The sequence below is a fragment of the Musa acuminata genome, chromosome BXJ2-10 (assembly GCF_036884655.1).
Source record: "Musa acuminata AAA Group cultivar baxijiao chromosome BXJ2-10, Cavendish_Baxijiao_AAA, whole genome shotgun sequence".
Taxonomy (NCBI): Eukaryota; Viridiplantae; Streptophyta; class Magnoliopsida; order Zingiberales; family Musaceae; genus Musa; species Musa acuminata.
Genome location: NC_088347.1, coordinates 30944282 through 30961903, shown reverse-complemented (window position 1 = coordinate 30961903; position 17622 = coordinate 30944282). Strand labels below are relative to the sequence as shown.

General features: G+C 41.4%; 3 protein-coding genes across 5 annotated transcripts; 1 reads left to right on the top strand and 2 right to left on the bottom strand.

The window, feature by feature from the left end:
- Positions 1 to 2282: 2282 nt before the first annotated feature.
- Positions 2283 to 10879, bottom strand: LOC135625115 (protein EXECUTER 2, chloroplastic-like). 2 transcript variants are annotated; one of them, XM_065129458.1, is made up of 11 exons: positions 10527 to 10879; positions 9015 to 9131; positions 8869 to 8934; positions 7465 to 7571; positions 7318 to 7399; positions 6494 to 7237; positions 4978 to 5104; positions 4747 to 4910; positions 4594 to 4668; positions 3566 to 3658; positions 2283 to 2705 (listed from the first exon to the last, which is right to left on the bottom strand). In XM_065129458.1, the coding sequence occupies exons 1-11, from the start codon at positions 10830 to 10832 to the stop codon at positions 2604 to 2606; spliced, it is 1983 nt and encodes a 660-aa protein (XP_064985530.1). In that variant the 5' UTR covers positions 10833 to 10879; the 3' UTR covers positions 2283 to 2603. The 2 variants fall into 2 exon arrangements, with proteins under 2 accessions (XP_064985530.1, XP_064985531.1); XM_065129459.1 differs by lacking the exon at positions 3566 to 3658.
- Positions 10880 to 11272: 393 nt separating this feature from the next.
- Positions 11273 to 14475, top strand: LOC135625114 (uncharacterized protein At4g28440-like). Of its 2 annotated transcripts, XM_065129457.1 has the most exons (3): positions 11273 to 11430; positions 12420 to 12644; positions 13906 to 14475. In XM_065129457.1, the coding sequence occupies exons 2-3, from the start codon at positions 12422 to 12424 to the stop codon at positions 14091 to 14093; spliced, it is 411 nt and encodes a 136-aa protein (XP_064985529.1). In that variant the 5' UTR covers positions 11273 to 11430; positions 12420 to 12421; the 3' UTR covers positions 14094 to 14475. The 2 variants fall into 2 exon arrangements, with proteins under 2 accessions (XP_064985529.1, XP_064985528.1); XM_065129456.1 differs by lacking the exon at positions 11273 to 11430 and having other exon boundaries at positions 12338 to 12644.
- Positions 14476 to 15335: 860 nt separating this feature from the next.
- On the bottom strand, positions 15336 to 16912 carry LOC135625774 (bidirectional sugar transporter SWEET6b-like). Its single transcript, XM_065130865.1, has 6 exons — positions 16739 to 16912; positions 16487 to 16523; positions 16153 to 16369; positions 15903 to 16064; positions 15560 to 15679; positions 15336 to 15461 (listed from the first exon to the last, which is right to left on the bottom strand). Exons 1-6 carry the CDS (start codon positions 16785 to 16787, stop codon positions 15336 to 15338), a joined length of 711 nt encoding a protein of 236 aa, XP_064986937.1. The 5' UTR covers positions 16788 to 16912.
- Between the last annotated feature and the right edge of the window lie 710 nt (positions 16913 to 17622).

Here is a 17622-nt window from a genome sequence, read left to right as displayed (position 1 = left end):
TGTATAATACTGTTGACCCTCGTATAATAGTATAAAAACCTCCCGGGTCGGCATCCGACCCAAGGAGAGGCAAAAGAGCAGATCAACGCACCACTGACTTACTCGTCAGAGGGGCCACAATCGGCAATCACCCGATGAAGGCCATTCTTGCAGGAAAGTGACCACCCTCGAGCCACAAGCATTCCGACGTTAGAGTCGTCGACCAGCGTCCAGACGATGAGCCACTAACCGACGTCCGAACCGAGAGACGCTGATCAACATCCCGACGTCGACACCTCATCGCAAGGGCTCGACCGACCACGACAACCAGCTCAATCGACCAAAGACTCTCGACATCGATCCGTGGACCCGGCCGTGCTGACTCATCAGCCTTGGCACATCAGTTCACGAACACACGTCACATGATACCCGTCTTGTGAGCTTCCATGAGCAGGTGTTCGATCGCGCCTCGGATTCTTCCGCCTGGGAGAAGATAGCATCATTCTGACAGTAACAAATGTGATTTGGAGATGCCACCCCATCGTGTTGTCTTTTGCAAAACGTACAAGCACAAAACTTGCTCAGAATCTTACAACTATTGGTGGCTCATACAAAGCGAACCCCCCCCCCCCCCCTCCTGCGCTGCTTGGCGAGACGAGGAGTGGGGCTGAAGAAAAGGAGAACTCGCTCGATCGCAAGCGTTTGCTGCTTGCGGAGTGGGGACCGCAGTCGGGTGGCAAGAGCTGTGTGTCCTCCATGGGAATCCGATCGCTGCACTGCTACTGCTACTGCTACTGCTTAATGTTAATGTTGTAGGCTTTTAGCACGAGGCATGCTCGACAAAGGCAGCGACTTTCTATAGTAGATTGTTCCATAAAGTTGTAAATCAGAAAAGAGTTGTCAACTCGGACAGGACGCCGTACTCGTTTATATATCATGAGACATTTTGTCACGAATGTGTGCAACCATCTGCGTACAGCCTTTTTCGTTTCGACCAGTGTCGGTCCTCTCTCTCTACCGAAACCTCACGAGACCGTGTAATCAGCGGTATCTTATCAACTCTAGCGGGAACACAAGACAATGCGAAAAGCAGAAGAGAGAATAGATTTGAAGTTGATGATGTTGATGTTGATGTTGATGGAGAGGAAGCTGTCGTGATGAGGGAGGAGGAGGAGAAGAAGGTTCCGCCGGACTTCAATTTCATGGCGGTGGGTGGTGCTGGGCTGGCGGTGGCCCCCGCCACCACGAGGTTGAGCTCATCTCCGGTGCCTAGAGATCGATCACTTACTTCGAGAGCACGGCGTCGGGAGGAAGAGCGTGAGCACACAGAGTCGCATTAAGTTCCTACCCGCGAGCATTTATTACTCTTCCTGCTTCTCTTGCCTTTGGATATCGCTCGACTTGAATTAACAGGCGACGACGGATGGATGGCATGTGGACTCCACACGTTACGACGTTAGTTCAATCGACGGTAAAGAATTTAGAGATCGTTGGCTTTGCCCAAATAGAATTTTCCTAGTGCCAGAGAATCCCTCGTGGTGCTGTCTAATTTACCAAATAAAGAATTGGTGTTCATAATGATGATAGAGCCCTTTACGTGATTTTGTTTATCGTCTTGCAATATAAATACTCGGACGACGGCTTTAGCAACAGGTCAGTGGGTGATGATTCCTCTCGAAGTCCTTTGGAGTGGATGGTGGGTGGGTGTGAAAGTGATAAAAGTTATATCTTTGGGAAAGTAGTGAGTGGTTCGGGCTGTACGTGTCCACTATGTTGCTAATGTAAGCTTGGAAGGACGACGACAGTCTGTGAGGAGTTGACTCTCCAATTTAAACGGATTTAATTGCTTGCTATTATGAGCGCCCCATATTTTGATGGGTACGACCGCTTGTCCTCGGCCGGGTCGGGCGGCGCGCATCACCGCGTATCTACATGTGATTGGGCTACGACGACGATAAATTGGATTCCAACCAACCAACCAAGCACCACGACTTACCGGGGGAACTCGAGATACGAGAGTAGAAACATACTGCTAAGCGTCCACTGCATCTGCAACTCATGACCGAGGTCGGATACAAAGTCGTGGCGGTACACATCAGTTTTTTTGTGTCTTTCGAATGGTTGATAGCTACGCGCTCCACCGTGGCGCTTTCCTCCTATCCTATCCACGTTATGCACAGCCTTGTACGGGCCGACACCCCTCCCAGGTTAAAAGCATTAGCCGATCCAATAGACTGGTTATTAAACAACCGATACGGGCATTCATATTTACTAATGGCTGCGAGGCAAATAATTATGTCGGATGAAGTGAAAACATTATCAACATATTTAGGAAACATAAAACAAAAAAATTACATGCCTTGTGTACGACAAGAAAAGAATCTATAGGAAAGAAAACCTTTCCATCAGATCTTCTTGGGAACTAGAACAGCCTTTCTATCAGATCCTCACTTGGAACTAGAACACAACATCAGGAGCTAATCATATTAGCTGACATATGAACAACCATTTCCTGGCATGTAGAATGAGATAAAAACCTTTATCGATCAAAAGCCAGTTTACTGAAGCCGTTCCGGAGGAGTCTTGCTTATATCTGGATGCAAATTTCGATCTGCACGATAGCATTAATCGGGGAGTTTCAACCGCTCAAACAAGACCAGAAATTTCTGCTCGGGTACAACATAGAGAAAACCAAGCTCTGTGCCTCGGACGTATGGCCCCAAACCCTGCATAAACATAATCCCAACACTGAAAATCACAATTGTTTTGCTGGTTTTGCATTTTTGGGATACAAACTTAGTTATTGGGGTAACTTTCTTCAATATAATAAAACTTGCCCCAAAAGGCTAAATATTGCTGAGATTATAAGGTTCGGTAAGAGATGTCAAACTTGTCAGACATCTGAAATGCAGTGGTTATAAAGAAACTAAGGATCAAAACCAAAAATTATTTTGTAAAACCCATTATAGTTTTTCTGAGTGCCAACAATTCAAGTTGCTTAGGAACACGCTAAACACTCATCACATGAACAATAAGATGCAAGCCCTTTCATGGCATTCTAAAATAACTTGTTTGAAATTGTATACCTATCTATTTCAGTTGCTCAGCAAACTTCAGCCCATTCATTGAATGCAGAAGACTACGATTCAAATGCTCATGATCATCTGCCGATGCATCCCTTCCTCTTCTTGTAATGCATCAGTTTCTCGCCCTGTAACTTCCCTCCTTCCACATACCCTTGCTACATTGAATTACATTTATTTTTGCCATGTTAATTACTACTCATTTGTATTTTTCCCATCTTATTTAATTAACATGCTGCATCAGGCAACAGTTTATCAGATCATCTAAAGTCACAAAACCATGATAACAATCACCACAACCATGCTGATCTCATTTATTATGAAGTGATTTAAACTTTTGTCATGCCTATCCTACAACAAGTATTCACTTCTTCCACTTCAAAAGGTCTGCCATCTGTTTAGCAAGCATTCAATCCTAATTTTTACGTCAACTTTTGAATGGTGCCACCTTAGTGATACAAATGCATATAATTAGAAATAGGCAGCCTCAGATGTATGTTTACCTTGCCATTAAACTGAAGCAATTCTCCATCAACCCACTGTGGATTTTTAAAACCAGGTTCTGCTATTCTACCCTGGCCTTTGTAACTTGCAACCTGCATTCAAAACCAGATGCTAAGATGAGTTTTAACCAGGGCATACAGTTTAGAATGATACCGCCTGGTACGGGCGGTACGTACCAGTCCGACAAGTTACCAGTACGCGGACCGCCCGTTACTGGGTAGAATGCATAAAAGCACCCCGTATCGGACGATACGGGGTTATATCGGGCGGTAACGATCAAAATTTCGACCATTACCGCCCGACACAACTCGGTAACGATCGAAATCGACCGTTACAACTTGGTAACAGTGCTCCAACGGTCAAATTGACCATTGGAGCCCTTTCTCATATGTTTTAAACCCTTCTTCTCCCCTATTTCACTCCATTTCATTCTCATACTCTCTTAAACTATCTCAAACTCTTTTTTTCTCTCATTTGTGCTCTCCTAAACTCTACAAAACAACGATTTGTGAATTAAATCAAAGCTAATTTGGAAAGATTAAGAACTTTCTAATCAAAAGGTATGTATTATCTTTATTTAATTAGAAGTAATTAAGATCTGTAATGTTATGATTAGTCTGTTTAATGTTGATTAATTCGAAATTAGATATTATTAAGTATCTAATAAGTGTACCGCTCGGTACACCTAAATTAGGTATACCTAAATTAAGTATCTAATTAGATACTATTGATTAATTCGGAGGATTTTACACCTAAATTAAGTGTATTGCTCGGTACGCCCTGGCGTACCGCTCGGTACATGGTACTGTACCATACCGAGCCAAGCTCGAAACACCGGTACGGTACGGTATTTCAATCCTTGGTTTTAACAGTTTTCGTGTTCTTACGAATTGTAAAATTACTTTGAGAAGATTCAATCAAATAAATCACCAATGTGGCAAAGGCTATTATTGCTGAAAACATTGCCAATCTTTTACTGCTTCCTCAAGCACAGATACTGATTAGGAGATTATCAAGAGACAATTACCACACCAAGCTCCTCTGGATACATCCCACGATTGGATCGACGATTTCCCTTCCCAATTTTAGCACGAAAAGTCACCTGTTCACAAGAAAAAATCAGAAACAAACCTAACTGTAGAAAGAAGGCTGAAAAAGCATCAGATAGCAAACTACATGCCTGGCCAGCTGGAACATTTAGATCCCCAGTCAATTTTACTGCTTCAACATACTCAAAGAACTCTATGTCAGAACCCAATTCATCAGTACCATTCCAATGACCATATTTGCGCTGTATCTGTACCACCTCAACACCATAGGGACCAAAAGCACCCACATACAAGCCTGCATGGAAGAGAACAATGGTCATGACATACTCTACAGAAAAATTACCCAGCATTGAAAAACTTACCATCAAAAGGATCCAAGCTTTTATTGTCAGTAATGATTCGATTAAAAACAGTAGTTTTTGAAAGTTTATTTCTTCTCTGAGCGTGGCTAATTGCAAGCTTGATAACCTCACGAACTTCTTCAGAGACCTAAAAAATATTGAAATGTGCTTTCAGTTGGTCAAGAAACACACAATACACATATACAGCACTTAAATATGCAGTCAAAAGCACACTTCCAAAACATCATATGTCCATGGAACAGAGGAGAATATAAAAAACATAAAACAATGTGCTCTGATAACATGGTGCCTGTGCTATGCTTACACCACAGCAACTTGTAAGTGCACAAATTTGCTAAGTGGCATGCCCTATGCTTCGTAGCAGTACCTTCCATGTTGGCAAGAGACACACAGCAAGCATGTTTGGTTCACTCCAACTAGCAACAGAACTAACTACAAATAATTCCCAAGTCGCTTCACAAGGCCCATACAAAATAATGAACCACCAGTATCCATATTCTTTATCAGCTGGATCCCAAGCAGCTAAAATGATCGTCACACAGTTGAATTTAAAGAAGTGTCTAGTCTTTTAAAGACATGTACAACAAAAGTCCATTCCAAACTTTAAGTTGCCACAAATTACAATCACATCATGTAGTACATATCAAAAAATTAGTAATAGTTTCTACCAAGAAGTAAACAATTCATTTGAACCAAAGGAAGCTCACGTTAGAGAAATACAAGTCAAGCATTTGGAAAAATAGACCTGAAAATAAGGAAAATTGATAGTCATATATGTAAATTGAGATGTAGTAAGCAGAAAACAATGAACCGAAACAAGGCCAAAAGTCATTTAGACAACAGCCTGGATACAAAAGCAGCTATCAGAGATATGACCTTTTTTCTCATATAGAATTCAGTTATAACGACAATGAGTTTTGCATCATCAGAAAACATTTCACCCTAAAGGCTTCATTTATATCCAGGCTGACATGTGGTGATCAGCATAAAAGGACAGCAAAAAGACAGCATTCTCTTAGATATTAACCTTTAGACATGTATTAATCAATTATTTAAGAACGAAAGAAATAACTAAAAAAATAGTATGGATTCTGATTCAACAATTTAACGCTCAGAAAAGGGAATTGCCTAATAAAAAGAACAAGTATGAGTCAGAACCTCCGTAGAACTATCGCTGTTACACACTATCTAGAGACTCCCCGAATTTAGGAGTGACCACTTTCACGTAAACCTATTGCCATAGAGGAACCTTCTTCAGACAATTTTTCAACACCTCATATATAGTATTAGTAGTATGAATGTGACTTTTCAGATGTTATAACCGACAATATTACAAATAGATGTATAACTCTAAAAACACAAGTATCAATAATGTGAAATCAAAAGGGAAAAAAAATTCAACATTAGCCATTACCAAACTTGGTAATGAAATTTTTGCCAAGTCAGATAAGCAACTCTTTGATGAATTCCAAGGAAATAGGAAATCATTATCCTTAGAAGAAAACATATTTCCAACCTTTGAAATTGCTTTGTCCGAACTGAAGAATGCATTTGCAACATCGGGAGGCATAAGATCTGAGGCTGATTGAGTAGCAACAGCAGCAACCCTGATTTTTTCAGGCTTTCTTTCTACAATATGTGGATCAGAACTTCGCCCAAGAAGATACAATGTGAATGAGCCCTTCTCCACATCTTTCATTTCTGCAGGAATACGTTTATATGACTTTGTCATGGAATCATCTTTGTTATGAAGAACTCCACCAACAAAAAGCTTCACGGCCATATCTTTACTTTTATTGGCTGAGTCAGCATCCTCACCATCGGGAAGCATCTCTCCCTGACTATTTTCTGATTTACTGTCATCATTAATGGAATATTCAGGAGACCCATCCTTCTCATCATCTTCCTGCACCAACTGCTCTGACGATTCTGCATCCATCTTAATTTCCTCTTGGACAGAGTTGTTTGCTAAATTAACATTGAAACCAGGAATTCTTTCCTTGAAAAAATTTATAATGCTCTTCAGCCCTTCTTCATCAGAATCCTTATTAATGACATTATCTACATTCCTGATCTTAGCTGCATCCTTTTTGTTTTCTTCTTCTGAATCTTTGCTACTTTCACTTCCAACCTCATCAGTAGTTGGACTAACTTTGATGGATGATTTCAGAGAAGGTGATATGGGAGTGTCATCTATGCCTCTCGACGGTGATGAAGTAGACAAGGTTGAAGTTTCTTTAACTGGCTGCAGTGCTACTACCTGTCTAGTACCATGTGTCAGATGTGAATAAACAACTGGCCATATGATAGTAGGAAGAGCTTGTATCATTATCAGTGTACCTGTGTTAAAAATTTACCATCATCATCTTTGACAAGAAATATTTCAAATAATGGTGTTCCTGAAGATCCACTTAGCAGTTGCCTGAAAGAGAATTCTGGCGGTTATAATGGTTAATCTAGGTTCACAGGATAACACAAGAATCTTACCTTGGACTGTAACTCTTGGCTATGTATCTTCCAACAGCAGGGGTTATCCTAACTATTCTGCCAAAAGGATCACCAGAATCCTTTGCCCAGCCTGCCCACCAACCAACCTGAAAAAAAAAATCATCTAGAATAACCTGCTTTGACTAGCAGCATATCAGAAGGTAAGAGATATATGATGCTGGTGTCTTGGAATAAAGAGGAGAAGATGTGGACACAAGATGATTCACACTATCTAGTAATATATAAAACAAATACACCACAAATGGGTTGAATAAATCTCAAATGTCTAAGAAGATGAATCCTAAATGTTGAATGCAAGGGGCAGGAAGGACAAGAGGGATAGGTTACCATGCCAACATGACATGTTATTCACTAATTTCACTTAACCTATTTCTGTTTAGGATGGCAAAGAACAAAGTTGGAATTTTCACATTAGCTGCTCATCGTAAGCAAGACCTTAGCTGCTGATTCATTTGACGCACATATATATATATATATATATATATATATATATGTGTGTGTGTGTGTGTGGTCATGCGCCCTCCGCAAAACAAGCTACTCACTGTCAGCAGGCACCATGGTCCTTAGGAGCTATTGAACTCCCTCGGTCACTAGACACCTAAACATGTTTTCATATGTATTGAACCTCCACAATAGAGCTTCCCCCACTCACTTCCCTTTCCAACACCACCTGAATTTCCACCTCTATAAAATCGATGATGATGACTACCAAATCCCTTGTTCCCCTCCTCTCTATACCCACTCTCAATCTCCCCACTCTATCTAACTCAGGCTTGTGAGACTATATTTTAGACAACAGTGGAGTTGGCTAAAAGAAAACACCTAAAGATGAACATTCCAATTTGAAAAAGAAAACCTAGAGTCATAGGCCGCACACTGTCCCTTCCAAAGTAAATGAAGAAAGCACAAGACATGGCTCAAATTAATACCATGTTTTCTGATGTTATTAGTATTGCGTGTTTTACTTTGTTAATGAACTCACTTCCTTTTTTCCCTGATATTCAATACTGCCTGTTGCCTTAGTTTGAATCTCCAGCATTGTTTTTCTTTCTCTTTGTTGTTGCTGCCACCTTTCTACCTCCTCTTCTTTTCCTTCCTCTATCTTATTGCCTTAAGTCTCACAACCACTCTTTGTTGTCGACGTAGCACTCACAAAAGGATTTTATTATGAGAGTAGACTCATCCAAATTATATTCTCTAAAAATTCTGTCAAGAAAACTTCAGAAAACCAGAGAGATTATGAAATTCTATATATGATCAATTAATCATATGTAATTTTAAAAAAAATTGAAGCACACAACAGATAGTAATCTTCTAAAAGGATAGGATATCAAAATTCAGTACATTCATGATGCATTAAAGTTTATTAGGACTAGAAATTACCAGTCCACTCCCAGAAAGCATACATAATCTTGATGCATCATGATAACGCTCTTCTTCTATAGCATACTGCATATAAGAAATCAATTTTGTGTTTTTTTAGCTCTCCTCAATTAGCAGTTCCATAACAGAAGGAAGAAAATTCTTGCCTTCAACTCAGACATAACTTCTGCAACAGTGTCCTTTGATGTTGCTTCTGCAATAGCTGCTTTCAATTTGGCAGCTTCCAGAAAATCTTCCCTTTCAACAGCTTCTTCAAGTTGAAACTAACATACAAATTTGTAGACACATCAGCGTTTTTCCGAGAAAAAAAAGGCCAACACCATGGTTGGATAGCATATTCTCAAATGCATTATACCACCATGGGCAGTAAACAGCTAGAAGATCCAAAAAATACTAAGAATAGCAACAATACAATATATTTACATAACTTTACCTACATAAGACAGCTTTTAAATGCTGAAAGATAGTTGGAATCAGAACAGTTGTATATAGTGATGAAACACATGATTCATACATAGTGCTGAAAAGAAGCTAAAAATCCAAGTCAGACAAAGAAAAAAGGTAAACTTTGTGAAATAAAATTTACAAACGGGAAATGATGACATAACAATTTAATTAAAGAAAGTCCATTTTAAAACTCTAGCCAATGACAGATTTGATCTACATCAAAAAGAATTTTGGAACTGTGAAATCCTATATCATATCATCAGTTGTCAGCCAGATCTAGTAAAGAGATTTTCCCCTCTAAAAATCAACAGCAGAACTATCAATTTTGCTGCCATGACAAAAGGTTGTGCATCATGAATGCAAGCATCTGGGCTTCATGCACATGAAGCCCAGATATACTATCCACATGCTGCAGCTTCACTGAAATTCTGTTCTTAATTTTAAACCTTTTGCAGCACATAATCTTGTTCACTTTGATAGTCACAGGTTTTTGCTTGTACTTTTAAATCCAATGATATAGATGCATCAGACTTATTTGTTAGATAATGAAAACTGTTACATTGGTGTATAACTATAACTCATCGACCATGTAACATTGACAATGAACATAAGACGAGAGAGGTCTGTAAAAACCCACCTTTTTGTTTTTTTCTCTGTGCATCTTTCCAGGAAAACATCAAATACAGGAACACTGTATTGAAGTTTCTTGGCCAGAAACTGGTTCCTACACAATTCACACACAGAAGCTCACTGCCGTCAACCCAGATCTCGCTCAGGACTTTCTTTGTTCTAGATATTGTTTCATGATAACCAAAAACAGTGGAAGAATTGCTGTTCCATATGGCAAAAACTCAAAATCCAATCCTCATTCTCTGAGTTATTGTATCCTCTTATGTTTACCTGACCAAATAAACACAATCTGCACGAGTAACTCCTTTTGCATTATGAAAACATCGTCTTTGTCCTTTTTTCTTTCAAACTGTTCGTGTCCGGCATTTTTCTAATTGTTTGTGATTCATCAACGCTGACATGTTCAATTTCTCGGTGGAATACATTCGAACTGCCTCAATTTTAGATTTGAATAGTGCAGATATGTAGTTCAAAAGGAAGCCAATATTGCACGATCATACACTAGAAACCTCAAAAAAAAACGAAGATCATGAAGAAGGGATGAGATAAGGCATCCGTGGTGGATCGAGAGTGCCACTTACCTTGAGAAGAGAGGAAAAGCTCTCGGCCTGGTCGGTCTCGGAGAAATGTTGGTTCCAACGGTTCCAATCCCAATCGGAGCAGATTCCACCGCCGCCGCCGCTGGTGGTGTTGTTGGAGGCAAAGTCGCCGCGCTGACAAGAGAGGGCGGGAGGGCCACGGTTTCTCCTCAGGGCGGGGCGCCGGGGAGACGGGGCGGCGAGGCTAAGGAAGCGCAGCTCCCCCGATGACGGTTCGAGTTTCGGAGGACGGAGAAGAGGTCCCGGAGGCGGCGGCGCTGCCGCGGCCCACGAGTTCGTCAACGACATCTCTCTCGCTACACTAGATCCCCTGTTGCCGGATAAGAGGATTAGGGATTTGGACGGTGCAATTTAAGAGCTACAAATAGTTGGGATTTCGTACACCAAAAGAAACAACAAAATCGTGTTCAGCGTCTGGTTAATCAACACGTGCATCAGTGTTGTTCTCCCAAATACCCCTAAAAACTTGAACTACTTTTGTTAGAATTCCTCATCATTTATTGACTGGACAAGTCGCGGTGGGCCCAAGTTCGCTTGTTGGTGAGTTAGCGCAACGTCTTTTGCATCGGATCAGCTCCGTTTTCCGACGTATCAATATAAGGCAACAAATAAAAGCCAGTGCATGGGTGATAAAGTAAGTTAAAGGGGACCTTATCCGAACAGGATTTGAAGCCCATATCAGTAAATTCATTGAATGCAGAACCATCTGCCATACGTGCTCACTTCTCGCGACGGCTGCCACCCAGATGTACGGCCGAGATAATCTGATCGAACGGCTATAAGAACGCTCCCTTCTTTCTTCACGAGACGAGCTCCCGAAGTCTTCCCTTTCCCTGTCGACGGCGAAAGAGATCTCCGTCTCCTCTACTGGGTTGTACGAACAAGGGTGATCTTTTTGAACTTGCGTCTTGCGATCTGCAATTGGTTTGTTAATTAGGTCTCCGATCGTGTTTTCTTCTCCGACTGCGGCCCCGACCTCCAGATTTCTTGTCTTGTTTGTTCCCTTTTGGTTCTCAATTTTTTCAAGCGCCTTCTTTTGATCTAGGGATTTGAATTCTTCTGTGTCATAGCCTTTGATATCGTACCTGGAATAGTTGCATTTTTCTTCTAATTTTAGTGTCAGATTCCATTTTTATTTTTCTGAGGGAATTCTCACGCTTGGGTTCTGTTTAATGATCGGTAAAAGAGTGAAATAAGTCGACTGCAACGTTGTCTGGTCTCGATCGAATTAATATTGCAATTTTTTAGCCCATTTCGATCTTTGAAATTTTTCGGACCATGATAATGACAAATTTCGTCAAATTTTCCTTGGTTCATTCGTATAGGAAGTCTTCGACTGTTGCTATAATTTGCCTCTAACGCAGCTTCTACAATTATGGTAGAATCTGTTATTTATGTGGATAAATTCAAAGCGCTTTCAGCTCATCTGTTAAAAACGCTAATGAAAGATAGCCGTGTCGTGCCGCAAAGTCATCCAACTTCCCTTTTAGCTTAAATGATAGTACTGGAGTCATCATTTAATGATGTTGCGTGCATAATTAGGGTTCATATATAACATTATTGTTGTGTACACAGTTAGGTTGAACTTCATATAGTGGCGCCGACTGCTATCTGCTTCGCATATGTAGATTGGATTGTATTTATCTCCTCCTTTCACTAAGTTAGCTATATTATGACACAAAGAGCTAGTAATGGTTTTATGCCAGTAGCATCATCATATATGCTTGTTCTTGAATTATACCATCTGTAGTTAACATTTTAAATTACTGTGACAGAATGATGTCGTCCTCTATGATTGGTGTATTGTAATGGTCACTGAGAATTATAAAGGTTTTTCTAGTGTGAGTATCTTTTCTGTGTTTGGTTATTTCTCAGAAATGTCTGATACGAAGTCTGGATTGAGAAAACCAGTCTTTACAAAGGTTGATCAGCTGCATCCTGGGACCAATGGGCACACCCTGACAGTGAAGGTGGTGGATTGCAAAATGGTCATGCAGAAGAATCGCCCAGCCGGACCTCAAGTTCGGCAAATGCGTATTGCAGAATGCTTGGTTGGTGATGAAACTGGAATGATTGTCTTCACTGCTAGGAACGAGCAGGGTAAACATACCTATAACAATTAACTCTATTGACTGCTATCTTTATTTAATCCATTGTAGTTTCCCCCGATAGGACTTATGGGATCGTACTTGAAACACCTGTATTTTCTGGGTCCAGTTTCCATCAGAATTTATATGTGCTCTTTAAAATGCATCTCCACATAAAGAACTTATTTTCTTTCAGTTGGAACAACTTTATTATAGATTTGCTATTGAGCCTCTTTTTTTTTGGATTAGATGTACACTTCAGTACTCATGCAAGACCTTTTAAACATTAAATATATGAGTAATCAAGATGATGATACATGTATAGAAAATGTCACCAAATCTTTTCTGAGAAAAGACAGCGTTTCATTTGTAATGACCATCAAAGATGGTTGTTCTACCCCAATTTACAATTGTTTTGTAATGACGATCATGATTGTTTTAATTTTTCTTCTTGTTTTTGTTTCTAGTGTTACTAAAAGTGCTTTCAGTCGACAACTTCTCTCCTACCTTTGACGCTTCTTCTGACATGAGGTTTTCTCAAAAACTGTATCGCTTTGTAGATTTCAGCCTTAATACTAAAACAAATGAACAGTCTGAGACATAAAGTTTGATAAACTTATATCGGAAGTTTGCTTTGGCCATCATTATCAAGATATACTTCTGTTTTTATGGTGTTTTCCTCTGGTTTACAAGAATCTTCTCTTGAACTAATATGTAAAAACACCATAACAGGAGAAAAATATCTCAATTAAGGAAAAAGAGGTACAATACTGAACTGAAAGATTTGCACCTCTATATATTGTGCACTGCTTCACTTGTCTTGTTTCTTTTTTCCTTTTTTGTCCATTTGCACTTAAATGTGGAGATATCCTTGGAGGTCCCAGTTTCACAGTTTCTTTACTTCCAGTGCTTCACTTATTCATTTTAGTTCCATGGATCTTGCTTCAGGGCTTGCAAATGCTTGTCCGGTAACCTGCATGAGTAATTATTTTAATTAACTATGGTCATTACACAATGGGATCATCTGTGAATTATTTAGCGAACTCTATATGTTTCATTACTTTATTTTATGAGCTTGATGGTGGCGAAAGTAGGTTGTTGTTTAGTGAGTCTTCCCCTCCCTTCACATGAGCTTGCTGCAATCTTTAGACCTTTGGCGTTCATTAAACTGTGAATTAAATTAAGGATTATTTGGTGAGTTATATTTGCTGATCCTTCTCAGTTATATGCCTCCTGTCACTTCTGTAACTTGTAAGGGCATGATTTATTTTCAGTGGACTTGATGAAGCCAGGGACCACCTTGATCCTCCGGAATGCAAAGATCGATATGTTTAAGGGATCCATGAGACTGGCAGTGGACAAATGGGGCCGTGTTGAAGCGACTGATCCAGCCGATTTCACTGTGAAAGAGGATAATAACTTGTCTTTGGTGGAATATGAGCTGGTGAATGTCGTCGAATAGCGAGCAGGCATTGCAGCGACGCTACGGAAAACCCTGCAAGCTGACCAAATCAAGATAAATATGGTTTTTGTTTGTTTTAGGTTGTTGGCAAGTGGTGTTTTTATTCTCCAATCGGGGCAGCTAGGATAAAGCCATTTTAGGACAACATGGTGCAATCATGACCAAGCTGCTTGCAGGCTTCAACCTTGCTATCCTGTGGAAGTCTTTGTCAACCGACAGATGCTAATTACACCTCAATTTGAACTCTGTTTGGTTTGATAAAGGTCAGTCCATTCTAAGCTGTTACCGGCTGGCTAATTCGGTTCTGTTCTAATAATGTCTATGCCTAGACTTCTCGTATGTTAAATACAGAAGAATAAATATCAATGTTATCTTCCAGTGAGATTTGGGCACTCTTGGATGGTGAGTTTATGTAATTCTATAATCCCACACAACATTTACCCAAGTGAAGTCAAAGTTGCTAAATTGCAGTTAGGCATTTTACAGCTTCGAGAAAAGCGACAGCTCACTCATCAGGATCCAGGAACAGAATTGGTGTCGCTGTGTTATCATCAGGAACACCTCGCAGCTTTGATGGAGGACATGAGAATGCAAACTGCTCGAGAAAAGAATGGGCCATGCGAGAAGAGCTCGCAATGCGTGTTATTCGTACTGCGATCGCTTCCAATCTTATGGTTCTTCTCAGTATAATCCTTCTCTTGGGATTTGGTTATAAATCAGAAACAGTCTTCCATTTTAATGTCTTACAAACAAAATATCTTCGAGTGTCTTGATGGCAGTTCAACTGAGGCATCCTCACGGCAAAAACATTACTTCAGTGACGAAGAAGAACAAGTTCTTTACCATAGTGTTCTATGATGGCAGCCCATATCCGTGTGGATCTCCACCGAGTACGAGTCGGTAGTATGATAGACAAGCCAACATTTCCGTTACGATTGGCAAGCTTTGTAACTTCTCTTTTTCTCTGCTTATATTCTCTCGAGGGTGTTGTCTCCCAACTCCATTCGGCTAATCTAACTGGATTATACAAGTTGGATTCGTCCTCCTATAATTTTGGTTGTCATTATTTCGGATGCCTTTTCTTTTATTTGGTAAAACTAACGTTATGATCGACGTTATTGTGTCAAAAGAAAGATGAACGTAATAAAGGATATACTTCATTGCATCAAACACCGTTCCGACCCACATGAGAAGACAAAGATGACGGCAAATAAAACATCGAAGGCGTCGACAGAGATCGCCTTAAACATCACGTGCACTGTGCAGCTCCACCTCGGCCTTGGCATCCTTCTTCGGTGTGGCTTTGAAGTAACAAGCATAGAGTATCAGTTGCAAGAAGCCGAAGAGGGCACCCAACCCATTGGGAATCTGCAGCACGAGCACAACATATCAATAGTTCAACTTGCACCGAGTCTGAACATTACGCCTAATCAAATCACATCACATCACGTTAGCGAGGCTCTTACGAATAGGTTGACGTCGAAGGGGAGGAAGGAGTAGGTCGTCCAGCAAACGCCGTTAAGGAAGCTAGCAAGAGAGAGAGTGAAGGGCATGTACTCGACGCTCTTTGTCTGGATCACCAGTTTCTGCCACAATGCATTCAAGATATCATAAATGCATGCATCACAAATTGTCCATCGACTCCTAAAGATATCATGTGTGTTCATAAATGCACTTTCCCTGTTCGTCGATGGCACATGCCTGCATGGTCAGAGTGCCTTGTCCATGACATATTCTAGGATAGGCTGTTAAACGCAAAGCAGCTATCACAGAAGCATGAACTTTGCAGTGCTTCCAGTGTGGTCTTACCATGACCGCAAGCGGCGAGGCATACATGCAGGTGCCGAAGATGATGCAGAGGATCCCCACGATGAGCGACCTCTTCTCGTGCGTGTGCGCGGCCAAGAGCACCGCCACCACCACCACCGTCATGAACGCCAGCTCTCCCGCCAATATCTTGAGCACCTTCAGCTGATATGCGTTCTTCCTCAGTGCCATGCCTTTTTAAAGACGGTACAGTAGAAAATTAGAGAGAGAAAGGCGATCGTGTTAGGCGTACGCGGCCTTCTCGGGTGGCATAAATGAAGAAGATGGTGAGGTAGGCGGATTCGATCACGAGACCAATGCCGTTGATGGTGACGACGAGGATGCTGTGGGGGTGGACGATGGGGAGCCCGTACAAAAACCACATCATGCAGTTGAGGAGAGTTGCGAGGTAGGGGATAGGGGAGAATTGCTCCACCGCCTTTTTCTTGATTATTTGTACAAAGGTCGGCCTGTAGACATTGCAGTTCCATAACCCAACCGGCCGTGATCAGATCTTTCCGGATTCAAACCCACCCACCCCAAGAAGAAAACGAATCAAAGATTTGAGAGAGTCAATCGAAGCTTACACGGGTGATAGGAACAGACCAAAGGAGATGACATTGCCTGCAATCGAAACGGCAAATAAAGTTACATACACATCGATGGATGCATTTGTCGGTGAGAGTTGAGATCTGACTGAGAACGAGTTTCTTTTGGTTTTCCTCCTTCCAATTTACGTTTTACGAATTCGTGTTTTGGTCAATAAAATTAAGGGAAAATGGATTATCTGAGAAAACGAAGACTCGGGTGAGAGGGATAGTGGAGAAGGAAGCTTATACCGATGAGACCAATGACATTGCGGACTGCGTCCTGGCTCAGCATCACCATCGCGGCGACTGGCTAACTCGGGCTCAGAAACGAGGTGATCTCGGAGAGGAAGTTGCTAGCGGAGCGTCGTTTCCACCGTCAGTGCTTCCTCCTCCTCCTTCCCTCTCTCTCTCTCTCTGTCTCTCTCTCTCTATATATCTCTCCTTGGTTCATTCAGTTGTCGAGCGTGCATGGAGGGGCGTCTTATAGCCGTCTCGGGCTTCGGGGTAGACCCCACTGCCGGATGGGGCACACGAAGCGCCCCGACGTTCTCATTATTTACGAATTAACCATCTTCTTCTGATCCGCTTGGCGGTCTCAACGGACCATGCGCTGTGGCTTGCAGTGCTGTCAAGAGCGAGCGATATGTTTTTTGGCAGCCCTTCACGTGGTTTACCGTCAATCTCACCTTCCCCGTAATTGGAGGCGGACGAAGGTGGGTGAGATGGTTAACCCATCATGGGGCCAATTGATTTTGTTTCTCATTGTTTTGGGACGCGTCATTTTATTTGCCTTTTATCTTTAGTCAGAATTAGGTGCGACTGAGTTGCGTGTATGTATTTATTTGCATTGATCCCGTCGACAGATAGATAATTGGTGTAATCGGTGGATCATCGATTAAAAGGGGAGGTGAAATGAGCACAGCATTGACCGGTTCAGGCGCGCCGATTGGAGGGGCACTCGACGCGTCGCAACATTTGGTTAGAGCGTCCCTTCTTTGTCGGGGATCCGCAGGTTACCTTCCCATGACCAGATACGTTCTCTCGCCCACTTTTAGAAACACAGAGTGCAGGGTTTCAGTACTAAATACGTACTCACTGCTGCCTCTCTCTCTCTCTCTCTCTCTCTCTCTCTC